This window comes from Martes martes (genome assembly GCF_963455335.1).
Source record: "Martes martes genome assembly, chromosome: 3".
Taxonomy (NCBI): Eukaryota; Metazoa; Chordata; class Mammalia; order Carnivora; family Mustelidae; genus Martes; species Martes martes.
The window spans coordinates 52414698-52435484 of record NC_137890.1 but is presented as its reverse complement, the minus strand read 5'-3'; the positions used below and the strand labels follow the sequence as shown (position 1 = coordinate 52435484).

General features: G+C 37.7%; 1 protein-coding gene across 2 annotated transcripts in view; it reads left to right on the top strand.

The window, feature by feature from the left end:
- Positions 1–20787, top strand: part of VWA8 (von Willebrand factor A domain containing 8) — a 330448-nt gene that overhangs the window by 220538 nt on the left and 89123 nt on the right. The window contains exons 28-35 of one of the 2 annotated variants that reach the window (XM_080798346.1): positions 268–406; positions 1866–2065; positions 7689–7799; positions 8696–8760; positions 9240–9365; positions 10477–10586; positions 11226–11377; positions 15682–15877. In XM_080798346.1, coding sequence (XP_080654472.1) covers positions 268–406; positions 1866–2065; positions 7689–7799; positions 8696–8760; positions 9240–9365; positions 10477–10586; positions 11226–11377; positions 15682–15877 — 1099 coding nt within the window. Of the gene's footprint in view, positions 1–267; positions 407–1865; positions 2066–7688; positions 7800–8695; positions 8761–9239; positions 9366–10476; positions 10587–11222; positions 11378–15681; positions 15878–20787 lie in introns of both variants that reach the window. The other variant, XM_080798347.1, reaches the window with a different exon arrangement.

The window sequence follows — 20787 nt, the reverse complement described above, 5'->3', positions numbered from 1 at the left end:
ACTATGGGATTTTACATCGGGTATATTTTGTCAGTAAACAGAAAAGAAAGTGAGAAATTAAACAAGATAGCACAAATGAAAGCATTTATAAATGCAAGTATGTGGTATTACTATTGTTATAGGCACCATCACAGTCAATAAAATTAGACGAGGTAATTTAATATGTTGAGTATTTGAATTTAAACTCTATATTTTAGAAAAACTTTAGCCTTTCTACATTTTGGTAACTACCTAAATTCCTTAACCCAGATAACTACTTTATTATAGGGTCCAGCCTTTATAAACATACAGGAATATCCAATAGAAAGATATGAAGAAAGAGCCCAAACCTTTACTGAAGAATGTGCCTCCTGGAAGTTACCATTGGATGAAATTAACTTAGTCTGTGACATTGCTACATCACATGGTATGTCAATTTATTCTTTTGATTTTTCCTTCCTGCATTGATTTTTTTTTAAAAGAGGGATTAAAAGAACCCCTAAACATCAAGAAGTCTATGATAGACTCAGGAACTGTGTCATTTTTGGATTAGATAGTAATTGTATGTAATTTAGAACTAATTTCCTATAATAACCTAACAAAATACTATTGTAGAATCCACTTAGGCCCTGCTAAGTTTGTGTGCATATATCTGTTTCTCATTACAATTGTAGCACAAAGTTAAACATACCCAGGCATGTGCTAAAAATAGAAGGGGAAAAGAAAAAGAGAAACATTGGATTGTGGGGGCAGGGATTCCAGTTTGATGATTACATGAACTATGAAAGGCTGGAGTGATTTGCAGTCATTAAAGTTATTGTAAAGAACGGCGAATAAAGGATGTGAATTTTTGGTGTCTGCATTTCTGGACTGTTGCCATTACCTCCTGATTCATGCAGTGTGCCCTGGGTACGTTTTGGCAGAAGTTTTCAATTGATGGCAGTTACTAAGGTCCTATTAAACAGAGATGATGACAAGAGAAAGGGAGAGACTCACTTGCCTAAAATGGGGATTGCTGAGGCAAAAATACAGAAGGAAGTTTTTGCTCATATCAGTTCTATGAGTATTGTTTATTCCTAAAATCAGCTTTGTTAAATTAAAATATGTGCTTTAAAAATATACAGAGATGGGGCGCCTGGGTGGCTTAGTGGGTTAAGACTCTGCTTTTGGCTCAGGTCATGATCTCAGGGTCCTGGGATCCAGCCCCGCATTAGGCTCTCTGCTTAGCGGGGATCCTGCTTCCCCCCCTCTCTCTCTACCCGCCTCTCTGCCTACTTGTGATCTCTCTCTCTCTCTCTGTCAATTAAAAAAAAAAATACAGAGTTTTTTGTTAACAGACTGGTACTCTTGTGAAGATATCTTACATTCACTAGTAGAGAATATATATGGATTTTTCGGATAAAGTTTGAACTTTGGCCCCTTGTTGCATCTCTTGGGATTGGAAATGAGTATGCCATGACCCTCCATCCCACACCTGTGAGAGGCTTCGCTAGTCAGGAGCACTTTTCTGGTTAGACCTTGTCCTGGCCTTTACCGTTTCCAAACATCCTTCCAGGCAGCTGCTGTCCGTCAGAGTTAGCCCTTACAAACAAAACCCAGATGCTGTCCTTCCTATCACTTAACTTTCTCTTTCAGTTTTGTCCATTTATGCAAACTAGAGTTTTTGTTGCTTTTTTCCTCTGGTTTTTTCCCTCTTCTGTATTTGTTAGAGAAAAGCTTAGAATCAGAGTTAATTTATAGATATCTGTCTCCTAATCAGTCCGTCTACAGATCATCGGCTGAGTTCCAGCTGTGTGCTCTGTCTCATGATTCAGACTGCACTGGACATGTTGACCAGTCAGAAAATCTTGTGCAGACCACAAAATTAACACCTTTTGTCATTCCAGAAAATGAGGAAAATACCCTCTACGTAGTTGCATGCAATCCCATCACCTTATACTTCATGAACATGACCGGGAAAAGTGGCTACTTGGCGGACTTCTCTGACGTCTTCCCAAGAATAGCCGGTAGGGTTTGGCACCCATTTGTGACAGTGGCACCACTGGGAAATCCCCTCAAGGGTCAAGTGATTCTCCACGAGCAGCAGGTAAGGCTCGTGTAAGGTTTTTGCATACTTATCACCTAGTATCTGCCATACTGAGCATATTATTCATTCGGCAAATATATATCATGTGCCTGTTACTGGATATGCTGCAGCAAACAGAACACAAAAATCTTTGGCCTGAAAAGCTTATATTCTGGTGCAGGAAGGCAGGAATCATTAAATAAGCAAAAGAAATCATTAAATAATATCTCAAGTTAGAAGATGAGAAGCAAGGGAGAGTAAAATAGAAGGCTGGCAGGAAGATTGACATTTAAAATAGGGTGGATGAGCAGGGATTGCCTAAATGAGGAGGGGATGCTGAAGCAAAGACTTTCGGGAAGTGAGGGGGAGAACAGATATCTGAAATAAGAGAGTTCTAGGCAAAGGGAATGTAAGTTCAAAGGCCCAGAGGCTGGAGCATGGTTTTGTTCCATCTTTAAAGAAATATGGTGGGGAAGACAGTGTGAGGGGGAGAGTGTAGGGAGGTGAGGTCACAGAGGTTGCTCAGCTGGCTGGGGAAGGGGTATGGTGCAAGGGATGGAGAAGCAGATGGTGCAGAGCCTCCTCAACCGTTGTAATGTCCTGGGCCCGGCCTAGGGAAGGAGGAGGAAGGTGTTAGAGCGTTTCAAGCAGAGAAGTAGCATGACCTGACTTAAATTTTTAAGAATTTCTCTGGCTCCTCCACAGTGAGTAGTCTTTAGGTGCTGAGGCAGAATGAAGGAGACTAGTTTTTTTTTTTGTTTTTTTTTGTTTTTTAAAGATTTATTTATTTATTTATTTATTTGACAGAGAGAGATCACAAGTAGGCAGAGAGGCAGGCAGAGAGAGAGAGAGAGGGAAGCAGGCTCCCCGCTGAGCAGAGAGCCCGATGCGGGACTCGATCCCAGGACCGTGAGATCATGACCTGAGCCGAAGGCAGCGGCTTAACCCACTGAGCCACCCAGGCGCCCCATGAAGGAGACTAGTTAAGAAAATTTTGCAATCATCCAGCAAGAGATCATTGCAATTTAGAGAAGGAAGGTTGTCAGTAATGATGGATTCTGGATGTATATTGAAGGTAGAACCAACAGGATTTCCTACCAGATCAAATTCAGAGGGTGAAAGAGTTAGAGTTAATTAAGGGCAACTTCAAGGTTTAGGGCCTGAGCAACTGAAAGGATGGAGTCACCATCTGTTGAGATGAGGAGTTGATCTGGCAGGGATTGGACCTTGGATTAAATCTGAGATGCCTGTTAGACATCCAGTAGATGAGTCTGGAGTTCGGTGGAACTCAGAATAGGAAATATAAATCTGGGGTCCTTGGCAGACAAATGTTATTGAAAACCATGAGACTGAAAGAGGTCACCAAGGGAGTGATGGTGAGTAGAGAAGTCTAAGCTCTGGGGCAGTGAAATACTAAGAAATCAGGGAGACACAGGGAAAATCAGTCAAGGGTATTAAAGGTGAGTGCCCAGCAAAGTAGATGGATGGACCAGGAGTGTGGTGTCCCAGAAAGCAAGTGATGAACCTCTCAAGGATTACTAATGCTGGCAATGTACTAAATAAAGTTGACATACTTTATTTCATGTTATTCTTCCAGCAGCACATTGAGGCCTCCCTTACCCTTATTTACATGGGAGAAAGTGGAGGCTCAGAGAGTTCAGATAACCTGCCCAGTAAACACATGGGAAAACTGAGATTCAAACTTAAGTGGATTGGCCCCACCAGAATTAAATTTCATCCACCCTCCCACTCAGCAGCCACTTGGGGAAAAGAATAGCCTGAATAATTAAAAAGTATTCACAATAGGGAGATATTAAAGAAATGCAGTATTGTCATTTACAAGTATGTAAAGTCACCAGGAGAGCAAAGTGTTACCAAGAAACAATACTTTTAGACCATGTCTAATCAAGAGGAAATATTGCATAAATAACATGTTGGTGTTTCACTGAGTTAGTAAGTCAACTTTAACTTTAGGCCTTGCATAAATAATTATCATAAATGCTGAGTTAAATTTTTGTCTGATTATCACTTTTTAAAAATTTTTCACTTTCTCCTCCAGGCAGAGTTTATAAAAATCCAGATATTGCTTATAAAAATTTGTGTCCAGCACATGGAATATGGGTTTTACTTTATAGGTTTCTAATAAAATATCAGTGCCATTGAATTGAATTCCACAATGAGAAGAATCTGTCATAAAAAGCACAAGATATCTTGGCAATTTTTAATTCAGTAAGCCAGTCTCATTTTAGTAAGAATCTAAATTTGGAGTATTTATTCAAACAATCCTGCCTAATTTTCAGCTGTCAAATTAACTGTCAAATCTACATATACCAATTCTTTATTAAGTACTAGGTTTTTAGGTTGCTAGCAAGTATTATATTTTCTCAAAAGAGCCAACTATTTGGCAACATTGCGGATTAATACTCTATTGAGTGCAAAGAGGTGCCTAACTTCCATAGCAGCCCTTGGCCTCCTGGCATTCTTGCATTCTACCACCTGACTTGGCCCTTTGACTACAGTCTGAACCGTTTTCTAGAAAACTACCTCAACACCCTTGCACCCTTATAATGCATAGCTTATAAGAATACTTCACTGGACTCTGAACTGCCTCTTTTCCCAGAGAGGGTATCGTAGCTGCCTATTCTATATTATGGCCCTGTTAGGAGGTAAGACCTCTTTGATTCCAAATGAATAGCATGCATCTGTACAATTTAACAAATGGTAAATAATTTTGATCAACTAACAAATGAGTGCACTGCCCTTAATTCCTTTTTCCCCATTCTGCCCTCCCTGAAAGCAGAGCTAAAATATTGTAGAGAAACACTCCCATTAATTCTTCTGTGCCTTGTCTTTATAAAGCTTTGCTATGGATGCATTTCCCTGGCTAAAAAAGTTGCTCAAAACTTCCTTGCTAAAATAAAATCGTAAGTGAGGAAAGGGAAACTTTGCCATGCCTAAAAATAAAGACCCTCCTCCCTTCCCCCTCCCCTGCCATGAGATTACTTATTTCATCTGTACAAAGTTCAGAATTTCAGACTTTAGGACACTGAGGTCATCCAGAGGTTACTTTTCTCCCAGTCAGATACAAACATAATAAAATTGCTCCCTTGCTTCTCCTCCCTCCCCCCTTGAAGGAGCACCAAAGCCACGGTTACATGTACTCAGATGTGACGCAAAATTCTATTTTTAAACTCAGACAGAATATATTATTAGTCACTTACAGAAGGAAACCATTAACATCTAAAAGGACGGAGCAACAGAACTCCTTCATGTTGCCGATTGCTTCTAAAACAGTCTAAATACAACAATGGCTGGAAATATATATATTTTCTGTCACTTAGAAAGATACAGTTTTTCAGGCCACTAATGCCAAATTATGCACATACGAGTATTAGACCCTAAAAAGGAAGAAAAATGCAAAAGCGTACTAACTTATTTTTTCTGCTTAATCGTATCTGTTTAATCATCTGCTTATTCTTCTGCTTAATCATGTTTTGGAATCAAACATTATTTTTAGGACTTTCTTTTGCTTAGAAGAGTTAATATTATCCCAAATTGCTAAAGTGCTAAGAATTCATGTTAATGTTCATATTTATCATACGAGAAAGATTTTCTCCTTTAAAAAGTACTTGCTAAAAAAAAAAAAGATTTAACCTAGAATGGAGGCTGTAAATTTTTTAACTTAATACATTTTCTTAAGTAAAACTTTTAAGGTATTGCCATCATTTCCAAACTTTCAGAGGCCAGAAATAATACTTCCTATAAGTGATGATTTTAAGAATATCCCTAACGCACATTCTGAATGGGGAATTGCATATTATACCAATGATGCACTCAAAGAGTGATTTTTGCAGAGAAGCTTAGGCTCTGTCAACATGCTTAGTGGGATTTTTTAATACAGCCAAGATTCGGAGTGAAGGAATCTATGTACAAATACGACTTTAATGCTTGAGCAGTTCAATACAATTAGCTTGTCAAATAAACTTGAAACCGCACGATGAGGTCCCAGGTTTGCAGATGAATCATCGGACTTTTTCCATTTGTTTTTATTTCCAACTGGACTACATAAGACAGAGTAAGGGTCATGGTTAATTCATCATTGTGTTCTCCTCTGTGCTTTAAACATAAGCTGCCCAGTAACTGTTAAAGGACAAGGAAACAGACACTTCTTGTTTCCTATATTTTGCAAACTATATATTAATTCTTGGGTGCTTCATTTTCCCCAAAGAAAGTTTTTTTTTTTAAATTAATTTATTTGACAGACAGAGATCACAAGTAGGCAGAGAGACAGGCAGAGAGATAGGAAGGGAAGCAGACTCCCTGCTGAGCAGAGAGCCCGATGTGGGGCTCGATCCCAGGACCCTGGAATCATGACCTGAGCCGAAGGCAGGGGCTTTAACCCACTGAGCCACCCAGGCGCCCCTCAAAGAAAGTTTTTGAAATGAAAAGTTGATAGGGGTTAGGATAACTGGAGGAGCCTCATATTTAAACAAAACAAAACAAAGAAGACAGTTGCATAACAATGAGGCCTGACAACTTAAAGTTGCCCTTTTTGTAAACCTTTTTGTTTAATCTTCAAGGGTCTTTAAATTTTCACCAAAGAAAGCCAAGTTCATTGCATCTCTTTAAAATATTTCATCTTATAGGACACCTAGGTGGCTCATTTACCTAAACGGCTGCCTTGGGCTCAGGTCATGATGCCAGTGTCCTAGAATTGAGTCCCATATTGGGGGAGGGGGGGTTCCTTGCTCAGCAGGGAGCCTGCTTCTCCCTCTGTCTCTGCCCCTCCTCCCACCCCCTTCGTGTTCTCTCTCTCTCTCTCTGTCTCAAATAAATAGTCTTTTAAATAATGATAATAATAAATAATAAAATGAAATATTTCATCTTTTCTGGCTTTCTCAATTTTAAGTTCTTATTCATGTGTTTCTGTTCATTGATTTTAATGCTTAAGGTTTATTTAAAAAATTTTTTCTTGAAAAAACGCTAATTACTGAGATTATTACTTCATTTGCAAAACTGTGATTAATACTGCTGGAGAAATCTATTGTTTGTATATTATTGCAGTACTAACTCTGAGTTATTAAAGCTTAGCGAATTTTAAAATGAAGAAACACTCATTATGAGCTAGGTTCTTAGGATCCTTGATCTTTTCTTGCTAACCCATCTTTTTATCATGTATGTCTCTTCTGAAGTAAACCTGGATTTGTGAAAAGCTAAAGTGAGATTTAATATGCACAACATAGGACAGTTTTCAACAAAATATTCTCTAAGTGTAGTTTCAATAAAAGTAAATGGACTTTAAAAATTATCGATCCTCTTAGTTTCCTCAAGAATACAATAAAATAGAATCATGGTTAAAGTAGTCTATATTTAGAAGGAGATGGTTTTTAGATAAAATCTTCAAAGATAATACATTCTGCATTACATAATTTGAAATACCTTCCTACAACCATCTCATACTTTACATTCTATGTTAAGGAAAACCATTTAGTGTCTTTATGGTGTCTCTAAAGTCACTCAGTATTGTCATCTTTCCTTTGGTTTACCACTGTATCTTTTATTACCAGGTTGCCAAGAGGCTGCTGCTTTAAAAAAAAAGAAAAGAAACAAATCTTGAGCTTTTAACTCTTCTCTTTATTTCCAGAGTAATGTCATCCTGTTGTTGGATACCACTGGCCAAGCCCTTCGACGTCTCGTCCTCCCTTCAGAAGAGAGTCCATCTAAGAAACCTTCCTGGTGGAACAAAGAGGAGATGGTAAGGTACACCCAACTTGCCCAGCAAATTGCCAAGGATTTCTGGAGCTTTCTACCTTAAAGATACATGCCTGCCCATCCCTCTCCATACCTTTGGTTTACTACTACACTGAACAAGAGAATTCTCTTACTGTGTACTTATAGATGTTCATGTCCTATAAATAGACATAGATACACATATAATTAAGTAACCAATAACTTCTTGTTTGTAGACGTCATATTCACTGAAGACTTCTCAGGACTGAACTATAATAATAATAGAAAATCATGAACTTTTTAAAACATGCTATTCATGACAAGTTCCTGACCATGTAGACACTGAACTGTTTTCAAGTTATATGTTTATATTTTGGATTTATGTAATAAACTGATGACTAAGACACCTGATTGCACCTACTAGATAAATAAATGTTTGAATACATTAACTAAATTAAACTAGTAAATAAGTACTAGGCCAATCCAAGAAAATTTATTCTGTCATTCAGAAAAAGTAAGACTTACTTTTTGCCCTGCAAAAAGCATAATTAAGTCTTAAAAGACCATGAAAAAAAAACAACAACAGATAATTTAAATCCTATAAATGTATCCAAATCTACAAAAAAAACCAGCATTTCTTGTGTGTTTATGTCATGGTATAAATTCCATAGTTAATCAACAGATAACAGGTTTATTTCTAACCCGTATTGGGCATTATTTTTAAAATTTTTATCCTAAAGATGAAATAAATTCTCAAAATATATTTTGATCCATGTTACCATAAGAGTCTCGAAGTAAATGAAGAGGTAGCTTCTCAAGGAATTACATGTTTATATGTCAAAGAACTTTATTTAAGGGAAAAGAGTGAAAGAGACATGACTGCATCTCACATTTAATGTGAATATTTTGTTTTTTCTTTAGGAAACTTATAAAATGTGTAAAGAATTTTCGCACAAAAACTGGCTAGTATTCTACAAAGAAAATGGGTGAGCTCTTTGTTATAGAAGATTTGAACTGGAATCCTTATTTTGCCCACTCTCTTTCCTCATTTAATTATACTTCCTTATCATAAAAGCAATGTAACCAAATTGCAAATGTTTTATTGTAAAAGCAACTCTTCCCACACTGTAGAACATTTAAAAACAGACCTAAGAACAGACAGTGCTGGGGGTGCCTGGGTGGCTCAGTCGGTTAAGCTTCCAACTCTTGATTCCGGCTCAGGTCATGACCCCAGGGTCGTGAGATTGAACCCCATGTCCAGCTCTGTGCTGGGTGCTTAAGATTCTCTCTCTCTCCCTCTGACTCCCCTCCCCAGTTGTCTCAATTACCATTTTTCTCTGTCATTATTTAGTTTTGAACACCTTCTTCTTAGCATTGCATAATAGATCATGAAATGACTGTGCCATCATTACTCAACCATTATCCTCACCATTTCCTTTCAGATAGTTTTCTTCTCCTCTTTCAGGAATAGCCTGACTGTGCTGGATGTCCTAGAAGGGCGAACTCACACCATCTCCCTTCCCATCAACGTCAAGACAGTTTTTCTTGTAGCAGAGGACAAGTGGCTTCTGGTGGAAGACAAAACAAACCAGTGGGTAGATCTACATGGCATCTCATGGAGTGTATCGTAGCTCAGCCATATTTATCAGTTATCCAGAATCCTTACTGTTCTGACTTCCAGAGTCTGTCTTTTAACAGTTTCTGAATTTGGCATCTCTGTAGGAGAAAGAAGAAAGGGCAGGGAAAAATTAAAATAAATATTACTTCACAGAGTAATTATGAAAGTGTTTCAGAGAATGACATGGAAATTAATAGCAAAAACATAATGACTTTTATATACGATCCATATTCTTCAGATTTTTTTCCTGTTAGTACATTGGGAATCCACAGTATTCTTGCCAAACTAGAGATACTTCAAAATAGATTTTTGATTTATCCTCTCTTCAGAGGGCCTTAGTCTCTGTCCTAGAGCTGTTGCCTTTTTGGAGCTTCCCAGAATTCACCTCTTAGAAGTTTCTTCTTCATTTTATGTTGGTTGCTCTTAGTTATGTTCATGTTTGTGCTGCTTCCCCGCACTGGACTATATACATCTTGAGGAAAGGGACATTAGCTGCACTTGGCATAAGTAGGGTGCACAGAGAATTTTGAGTCCCCCTGCCTCATTCATTACCTTTACTGACTAAATACAGATTCTCTCTGCCCCTAGGGTGACAAGCAGAAATATCCTGCTGCAAAAGATTTCTGGCTATTTATACATCCCTATTTTAGAATTCTTAAAAATAAGTAGATCAAGGGGATTACGGTGCTGAGGGCTTCTGTCCCTCGGCTAGTCACAAGTAAGAGGCCAGATTCTCACTTGTTGTGCTGGCCGATCAAAATCATATCAAGAGCAGGTTCCGTGATAATGGGGGTGTGTCACTTTAGGGTTGATCCCCCCCCCCAAGCCCTTCCTCTTATAGGAAGTACTGGGTTTTAGTTCCTATTTATTACTGCATTGTTATCATGCACTGCTCCCTGTCGACAGTGTTGAGAAGTTATGTGTTAATATACGACAGAACTCTGAAACTGCAAATTATACTCAGAATGAAAAAACAAAGCTTTGGAGTTGGGGGAGGGGGTGTGGAATTCTGATCTTTCATAGTCTGGACTCACAATTATTAAAGAGGAAAAACTTTTCACATAGATGTTTTGTTTATTTACAGGAAATATCTTTTAAGTAAGCCTGCACACATTGACTCTGAGGATCGTGGGGTTTGCCAGCTGTACGTGTTGAAAGAGGAGCCGCCTAGCACAGGATTTGGAGTTATACAAGGTAAATTCCCTTTTCTTTGTGCTTAGGGCTGTGTGGTGTGCCCTTACAGTCCTCCAGAATCGTTTAAGAACAATAACCTCAACATATGTTAAATTTATGCCCAAAGAAAAGAACTTAGTAATTACATTAGAATTAGTAAATAAGAATGTACTATCTTTTCACTTCTTTGAATTTTTTGAACTGAGAAATCAGAATTTCTCTATACATTTAGGTTCCAAGTCCATTAGTCTTCTAGCGTAACATCTTTTCTTTTTTTTTACACAGGCCCTCAGGATTTCTACTTAATTCATCACTGTTTTGGGGGGGTGAATAGTACTTAGGAAAAAACCTAAAACATACCATTACCAGCAGTGGGTTGGGTCAGTTTCACGTCTTTACTGCAGGGTGCTATTAATGGTAATATATATTGCTAATCAAATTTTGAATTCAGTAAATACTTGCATTCACTTAGAGGAGATGCCTTGATTGTAAAAACTGACTTTTCTCAAACAAAAGGCCATGAATATAATTTAAAGTGTTTTCTCTTTTTTTAACTTGTGCTTTTCTGTTTGAGTTGGTGAGAATGAAATCTTGCAAAAATTAATTCCTGAAGCATTTTAGGGACATATGGTATCTAATGTTTCTCTGACACTTCAGAAGCAGATCTCAGCATACCTCATAAAATTTCAAGTGATCAACTATCATCTGAAAATTTAAGTTCAGCTGTGGGACAAAAGATTGCTTCTCCTAACCGAATTCTCTCAGATGAGAATAGTTATGCTACAGTTGTTATTGGCTTCCCAGATCTCATGGTAAGCACCAGTTTTTTTCAATTATTGAATAAATATTTCTTCTCTCTGGTGTAGGCTATAGTGTGTAAGGCTGTTTGAGGGTTAGTTAAAAATGTAATGATATTCTGATATACATTTTAGATCAAGTCTGAATTCCAAATCAGTCATTAGAAAGTGCATTCTACCTATAGAGTTTCACTGCTTTTTTAAAATTAACATTTAAAGGGTAATGTAATTATGTAACTTAGTAAGGGGAAACCAGTATTCTCCGTACACGGGAGTCCCTATGACACAGTGAAATGTTTAACCTCCTGACGGTAATTTTACATCATGTTGTCTTAATGTGTGCTCATGTAATCTGTCAAGAGGAACATTTGAGACTAACGAAATAACATGTCTTCTAGAGTTTTTTAAAGTTAAATTAGTTGGGGGTGTCTCATTACTATAGATTAAATGTTTTCAACACTCGTGAACATCAGTTCACTTTCCCTTGAGTTTTGCTCTGCTTTACCATATGTTTGCAGCATCCAGATTATGGTGATAATTTCAGCTTAATTTGTTCTTGGGTTGTTCTTTCTGCTATTATGTACTGTTATCTGTAAAGAAGGGGCTATTTGTAATTGACTTCAGTGAAACAAAGCACCATCTTCCCCTGATAGAAATGAGGGAAAATTAAATATAAAGGTTATTTAAGTCTAAGATGTCATGTAATAACCTTAGATGTAGCTCTGTGTGTTTTGATTTAATATTTAATTTTCATAATTTCCTTTGTGGCTTTTATTTTTTAATAGAATCATTTAAGGATAAAAATAGCAGCTCTGCTTGATGGCATACTAGTCTCACATAATCTCAGATTTTTAATGTAATTAATGAATGGTGACTATTTCAGGGTATAAGACATCTGAAATCCAAAACCCAATGAATAATATGTGGCTTAGGATTTTGCCATATGTCTTCCTAATTATGAACTAAAAAGCATTTGCTATGGTATTATATAACTGAAAATGAAACATGTTGTTGAAATACAGTATCTACGGCAGTCTTGACTGAATGAGAGTTGTGTTTAATATGCTTTCTTAATGATTGCTGCGATCAGTAAGGAAAATATTAGAGCTATGTTTCTGAAGGTGGAGTCATTTAAAATATTGATCTTCTGATTGAAGAAATCAGTATAGAAATATACTGTTACTGTAAAAAATGGTTATAAATTAAAAGTATTTGGCACTGAGTATAACACAGTTTGTATTAACCCTATAGAAATCCTTTATAACCAGTAGGACTAGTAACCTTGTTAAATTAAAAGTTCCATCCCCCCTACTTAGTATGGTAACCAACACAAAGGAGGTGTTATTGAATATTTGTTAAATGAAAAACTAGGGTCAGTTAGGCAGCCTTTCAACATTTTATTATAACAGTTGTATTTTTTAGATCCTAATACAAAAATCAGGCATTGCACTATTCTAAACCCTTTCATACATGACAGTTAATTTTTAAAACAATTTTATAAGGTTTTATAGATGAAGAAACAGAAACAGAGAAGATATATCTCCTAGGCCATAAAAATTATGAGTAAAGGAGCTGGGATTTGAGGTCAAGGGTGACTTACCCTCAAACCTGTAGCCTTTTTCCTGTACCACAGTGCCTTCCTGCTTTGATGTGAATTTCTTTTTACTCTTCATAAAGCTAACAATAAAGGGATATGTCACCTGTTAACTTTTTATAACATTATCAGAGGCACCTAAATTATTACAAACTTTTTATCACTTCCTTAACCTAATGCCAAATAGCCATAAAAAATATATAGCAAATATCATCCTCAGTAGTGAAACATTAAAAGCATTCCTTTTAATATTAAGAATAAGACAAGGGTCGCCTGGGTGGCTTAGTGGGTGGTTCACTGCTTATCAGGGTCCCTGCTTCCTCCTCTCTCTCTGCCTGCCTCTCTGCCTACTTGAGATCTCTGTCTTGTCAAATAAATAAATAAAATCTCTAAAAAAAAAAAAAAAAGAATAAGACAAGATACAATCATCACTTCTATTAAACACTCTATTGAGCATCTCAGATATGATCCATAACAAAATTTTGATAAATTGAATTTCATCAAAATCTAAAACTTCAGCTCTATAAAAGACACTGTTAAAAGAATGAAAAGATATGGCTGGGAAAAAATGTTGGCAAATCATATTTCCAACAAAGGACTTGTATCTGAAACACACAAAGATTGCTTAAAACTCAAGAGCAAGAAAACAAATCATCCAATATAGAAAATGGGCTAACAGTGTAAGGTGTCAGAGGTCAAAGGCTGAGGAGGTGAGGACATCCCAGATGGGGGAAGGTGTAACCACCAGTGATGGGAATGAATTCCAGGCAGGATGCAGGCGGTGCCCCTGAGGAGGTAGAGGTAGGGTGTAGGATTTAGGAGCCCAAGTAGGGTAAGGAGGGCGTCCATTCATGAGCATAGCCCAATGTTGACTGTCAGGACCAAGCAGAGTAAGGAAGGCATTTGCCTGAGAGCGAAGGTTAGTAGTGGGATGGGATTTGAGTCACATTTGGTGGAACTCAGCAAGAAAGTAAATATTTTAAAGATCATGAAGTCTAGTTTCTCACTATTGGAAAAGGGAGTTACAGATAGAGAAAGGAAGAACACTAGAATGAATCCTATAGTCAGCATTGGAATTGAATCTATTTGTGTGAATTCAGTTTTCAATATATTTAGATAGATATAGAAGTAACGAGGTAAATATGAGAGGGAGAAAAAGGCAAAAGACTTGAACACATGATTTAAGAGGATCCAGAGATTAAGTACATGAAAAGATGTTCAACATCATTAGTCATTCAGGAAATGCAAATTAAAATCACAATGAGACACAACTACATGGCTAACATAAAAAAATACTGACAAATATCAAATACTAACAAGTATGCAGAGCAGATCCAACTCTCATAAAATTTTATGAATGAGCAAAGACAATAATCAAGACATTCCTGAAGAAGAACCGAGTAGAAGCAGTGATATTTGCCCTACTAAATTTCAAGGCTTACTATAAAGCTTCAGTAACTAAGACAATGGTATGGACATAGGGTTAGAAAAATAAATAAGAGAGTGGAATGACCCCTGGGGCTAATAATACATTATATGTTAATAAAAAAATAAAAAATTTAAAAAAGAGGGTGGAATGAAGTGCCCAGCAGCAGATGCATACATATTCAGAACTGTATTTTATAATAGTAGTGTTGATTGGTGCTGTTCGGTATTTGACAGTATTTGGACAGTTAGCTATCCACGTGGAAAAAGGATGAATATGAATCTTGTCTCATGCCATTCACAAAAATAAATCCCAAATGGGTTAAAGACTTAAATGTGAAAGACAAAACTTTAAAATGTTTAGAGAATACATAGGAAAATATCTATGATCTTGGGGTAGGGAAGGATGAATACAGATGTGGTAAAAAAAAAAAAAAATTTTTAAATAAAGCAAGGGGAAATAAATACACAAAATTCCAGAAGATTTCTAAACATCTAGGGCAGACAGAAGGAAATGTGAATGGGAAGGCACACTCAGGGACTTCAGAATGCTGGTAATGCCAGAAAGTAGATGTATTAGATATTTATTTCTTTTTTAAACTATATTGTTATATTCCCTCTATTAGTTATAATTCATTTCAACATAAAAAGTATGTTGTATATTTCACATTTGCCTGAAAAATGGGATTTTTGGTGAAATAGCTATTTTTTATGTGAAATTCAAGAAGGTTAAGAAGTAATTTGATTTTCTTACACTTGTGAAATACAAGTTTACCTCTGGTATCTGCTTAAAGGACTGCATTGTACCAGACGTGGTGAATGTAGTTTATAGTACAGTTGGCACTTGAACGACATGGGAGTTAGGGACACTGATCCCCTTCACACAGTCAGAACTCCATGAATAACTTTTGAGTTCCCAAAACTTAACTACTAATAGCCTACAGTTGACTCACAGCCTTACTGACAACATATACAGTCAAGTACACATTTTGTATTTTACATACATTATGTATGTATAATAAAGTAAGCTGGAAAAAGGAAAATGTCATTAAGAAAATCATAAGGAAGACAAAACACATTTACTGTACTGTAAAAAATCCACATATAAGTGGACTGGCACGGTTCAAACCCATGTTCTTCAAGGGTCAACTGTATTTCAGTACTTCTTTTTGGAGCCCAACATGGGGCTTGATCTCACGACCCTGAGATCAAGACCTGAGCTGAGATCAAGTGTCAGACACTGAACTGACTGAGCCCGGCACCCCCATATTTCAGTACTCTGATCTTTTCTTTCTTTCAGTCACCCAGTGAAGTCTATTCTTGGAAAAGGCCGTCATCCTTGCATAAACCAAGTGTCACTGACAGAACATTCTATGGAGGAAAGAAGAAGAGTGAAACTCCAAAACAGAGCAATTGTGTGACTCTTTTAGATACTAATCAGATAGTCAGGATTCTGCCCCCAGGAGAAGTCCCTCTAAAAGATGTCTACCCAAAAGGTAAGAAATTTACCAATTCCTAATTTGCCGAAGTAGTAAGGGTAGTTTGCTTTAGGTAGGGATATTTAATTGATTATTATCATTCTGTATGTATAAATGTGAATAATTCTACCAGGGTCTGGTAGCTAAAAAGACCCCTGTGCGTACTCAGAAAGTTTTCACTCAGTTTCTCACAGTGTGGTAGAAGGCACCGCTGTTAAAACTCTTCTTCCTTTGCCTTACAGTCTACACAGTAACTTTACTTAGGAGATGCTTTCGGGGCTCCTGGGTGGCTCAGTCATTAATCATCTGCCTTCAGCTCAGGCAATGATCCCGGGAGTCCTGGGATCGAGTCCCGCATCGGGCTTCCTGCTCAGCAGGAATCTGCTTCTCCCTCTCCCTCTGCCGCTCACCCTGCTTATGCTTGCTCTCTCTTTCTACCTATCTCTGTGTCAAATAAGTAACTAAAATCTTTTTCAAAAAAAAAAAAAAGAAGAAGAAGATGCTTTCAAAGAGACTTTTAAAAATTGTTAGACCATAAGGCACAGAAAATGGGGCTGACTTTTGTCTTTAGCTCCCATGATGAAAGGTCAGGGAGTCATGCAGACTGATCCCCTAAGCAGTGCTCCTAAGAGTCATCTTACATTTATTACTGCAAAACACAGACCAGGTCCTATGCTGATCCCTTTTCCTTACTCTTATTTAATCTTCAAATCTCCATTCTGTCATTAGTGTACTCTTGAACTTGTATGCAGGGAAGCTGGCGAAGGGAGATAAGATGTCATGCCAAAGGCTGCCCCACCAGTGGCCGGCAGAGCCCAGATCTGCATCACATCTTCCAAACCCAAGCCTAGGGCTCTTCTCACTGAACTACATGGGCTTTCATCATCATGGATAATTATGAGAATATTTGCTCATTGAGCCCCTGGTAGTAACATGTTGTCCTATGTTTACATTCATTATTATCACTGTGGGCTTAATAAATATAATGCTAAATGTATCATATTATAATCTGCTACTGGGTTTGACAAGTCCTGGTTATATGATAATATTTAGAATTAGTTCCTTCCAAAGAAATCACCATTTCCTCAAAATGTTTCTTAAGGTAGAAGAGGCAGGTGAATAAAATGACAATCTCAGCACAGTGCTATGATAGGAATATTCACAAGGTGATCTATAAAAGGAGAAGCTTACGGTCCAGACTGGTGATTATGAGCTGGCCTTTGAAAAGGTGAATGGGAGTGAATCAAATGAAGGAATTATTTCAGGAAGAGGTACCCTGTGTGAAAGGTTCAGGAGCATGACACCATTCTAGGAAATACAAGAAATTCTCTACTAGAACTCAGCACACCTGGGAGGCTTCCTTGATAGTTCTTCTCCCTCATCCTCTCTATCTAACCCCACCATAAATTACACTGTCCTTTTGATACAACCTTACTAATATATTTTGATTCCACCCACTTGACTAAAGTTCTATTACCAACGTCCAAATCACCACCGTCTTAAACTAGAATATTGCAACAGCCTCTGATGTTTCCTCTTCCACTCTTTCCCATTCTCCACGCATCAGACAGAGTGATATTTTTTAAAGTATGCCTTTGTTCTTACTAAGATTCGGTTTATATATTGTTCAGTTTGTGGATAGTTCTGTGAGTTTGACAAACACATACAGTTGTGTTACCATCACCAGAACTGACAGAGAACAGTTCCATCTCCCCGAAAACCTCCCCCAGGCTACTTGCAGTCAGCCTCTCCACCTACTCCCTGTCCCCTGACCAGTCTGATTTCTGTCCTTATGGATTTGCCTTTTCCAGAATGTTCATATAAGCAACATCATACAGTATATGGTCTCTCAACTCTAGTTTCTTTCACCGAATATCATGTCTTTGAGAATCATTTCTATCATTGTGTGTGCCAGTAGTTCATTTTATTGCTAAGTAGTGGGTGTGCACACTTTGTCTGTTCACTCACAAGTTGGTGGATAGTTGGATCTTTTCTACTTTTTGACAATAACGTAGGAATGGCATTTTTACATTATATGACAGAACTGCCAAACTGTTTTACAAAGTGACAATACCTTTTGCATTCCTGTCAGCAATGAAGGAAAGTTCTAGTTCTGCTATCTCATTGCCAGTATAGTCAGTCTTTTGCCTTTCTAGTGAGTGTGCAGCAATATCTCATTATGATTTTAATTTGCATTTTCTCCAGTGCCTAATGATGTTGAGCATCTTGTTGTGTATACCTCCCTTAGTGAAATGTCTCAGATTTTTTGCCCTTGGGTTATTTGGATGTTTTTGCTTTTTTTAAGAGTTTTGTATGTTCCCTATATATTCAGGGCACATGTCCACTATCAGATATATTCTTTTCAAACATCTTCTCTCATTTTGATGAAAGGAAAACTTCCCCTCTAGAAATTTTGTAGTTTTAGATTTTACATTTAAGGCTCCATTTTTTTTTAAGATTTTATTTATTTATTTGTCAGAGAGAGAGAGGGAGAGAGAGTGAGCGAGCATAGGCAGAGGCAGAGGGGGAAGCAGGCTCCCTGCCAAGCAAGGAGCCCGATGTGGGACTCAATCCCAGGACGCTGGGATCATGACCTGAGCCGAAGGCAGCTGCTTAACCAACTGAGCCACCCAGGCGTCCCAAGGCTCCATTTTGAGGTAATTTTTATTATACGGTGCATGGTGTGAATTGAGACTCATTGTTTTGTATGCGGATATTCACTTGTTCCAGCACCATTTGCTGGAAGATCTGTCCTTTCTCCGTTGAATTTCAGCAGTTGGACTTCTGCTGAAAATCAACTGACCACATACGTTTGGGTCTATTTCTGTATCTTCAGTTGTGTTCCACTGATCTCTGTGTCCATCCCTCCACTACTAGCACACTGGATTCCTTTCTAGCTTTGACACTACTTGATAGTGAGTGTATAGCTCTTCAGACTGTTGGTAGGGATCAATACATAGAAAACTGCTGAAAGGAAATCAGGGAAAAGGAAGACTTCCGGCTAAACTGACCCCGGAGGATACTTGCTGAAGGCAGGCCAGGGTGATTATGGAGGGTGGAGGGTGAGGAACCTGATCACATGTGCAGGGTGGGGGGTTCTGGTTAAAAATGACTTAGAAGGACTCTTGCTGAAAGTGAACGGTACAGAGGTGAACACAGAAGCCCAAAAGTTGGGGCCTATTTGGGAAGAGGATCCAGAAGAGCTGACAAGAGTTCGGTCAAAGGAGATGGTGTTTGTCATCATCCTTATTGATAGCTCCTTCATTTACTTTCACTGGAGAACACTACAGTTGATTCATCTAGTCTCTGTTACACACACTTAGGTTCTTTCCAGTTTTTGCTGTTACAGATAATGGGCAACGAGTATCCTTGTACCCCTCTCCTTGTGTACATGCTGAGAGTCCACAGGGTACATATCTAAGAGTAGAATTACCAGATTGTCTCCCAGTGTTGTTCCAGGTGAATTAAAGAGGTCCTGATGCTCCCCATCCTTATGTACTCTTGAAGGGATCAGACCTTTCATTATGGTTTCAGTTTATCTTTCCCTAATTTTTAATAACTCCGAGAATCTTTTCATATGTTGTGATTTACTCTTCTGAGAATTGCCTGTTTCTATTTTTTACGATTTCTCTTGGTTGCTAGGAATTTTATTTCCCCTCATTTGTTTAAGTAATATTCCTTAAGTATTTCAAATGTACGTGAAATGTTTAGCATGGTATCTGGTACACAGGAAGAATTTTATAAATGTGGGCTGTTAAAAAAAAAAAATTCCTGGGAGAATGACAAAGGGAGATGCCAGGAGGATAGCTGTGCACAGGCCTAGGGATCAACAGTTCAGATGAGGACACATGAGAAAGTAGTAAATATGTGGCTAACAAACATTAATTTTAAGAAACAAAAATAATAAAAGTTCGTGAAATTTTAAAAAGCATATGTCAAAACTATGAGACAATTATAATCCACGACTTAGGGAGAGGAGTGACTAATGTTAAAGTGTTCTAAGTGCCTTACGTTGTTCAGGAGGAAGGATAAACGATGTTAAGTTTGTGTGTCAGTAAGTTAGGAGTAGAGTATATAACTTCCAGAGTAGTAGAGGAAAGATAATGGCATAAGAAATCTTTGCTCTGGGGGCACCTGGGTGGCTCAGTGGGTTAAAGCCTCTGCCTTCGGCTCAGGTCATGATCCCAGAGTCCTGGGATCAAGCCCCGCATCGGGCTCTCTGCTCAGCAGGGAGCCTGCTTCTCCCCCTCCCCTCTCTCTGCCTGCCTGTCTGCCTACTTGTGATCTCTGTCTGTCAAATAAATAAAAATTTAAAAATATATTTAAAAAAAAAAAAAGAAATCTTTGCCCTGGTTAAGAAGCAATCTTTGAGCTGACACTGGTGTAAAAAATAGTTTGGCCTTTCTTTAAGTAAATAGAGTCCAACAGTCTGATTAGTCAGGAACTAGTGCAGATCAGCCTTTTATTAAAGAAATCAATGGAAACTATAGAGGTTATTCTCCTGGTGGCTTTCACAAAGATGGCATAATTTTTATTTAATGCAAACAGGGAGAGATGTACTGCTTTCTTCCGGTCTTTTTCTTTTTTTTTTCCTAGTTAATTATTAGCTGCTTTTTTTTTTTTTCTTTTCTTCTTTCTTTCTTTCTTTCTAATCACAGACCTCAGCTCTTCAAACACAAAATAACAACTCTGGATTAAAAGTGATAATCTGTGTTTTGAACTTTGAGTAAATTCAAAGATTTGGCATTGGCATGATTGCAGGGCACAATCACTCTTAATCTGTGAACACAGAAATGCATTAAACTTGGTAGTTAACAGATGTACATAGAATTACATTGCTAAAAGTAGTGAATTTTTTAATATAATTTCATCTTCCCTCCGAATGTGTTCTTGGTTGTTTTGCCTGACAACTTTTATACCTCCTCCTA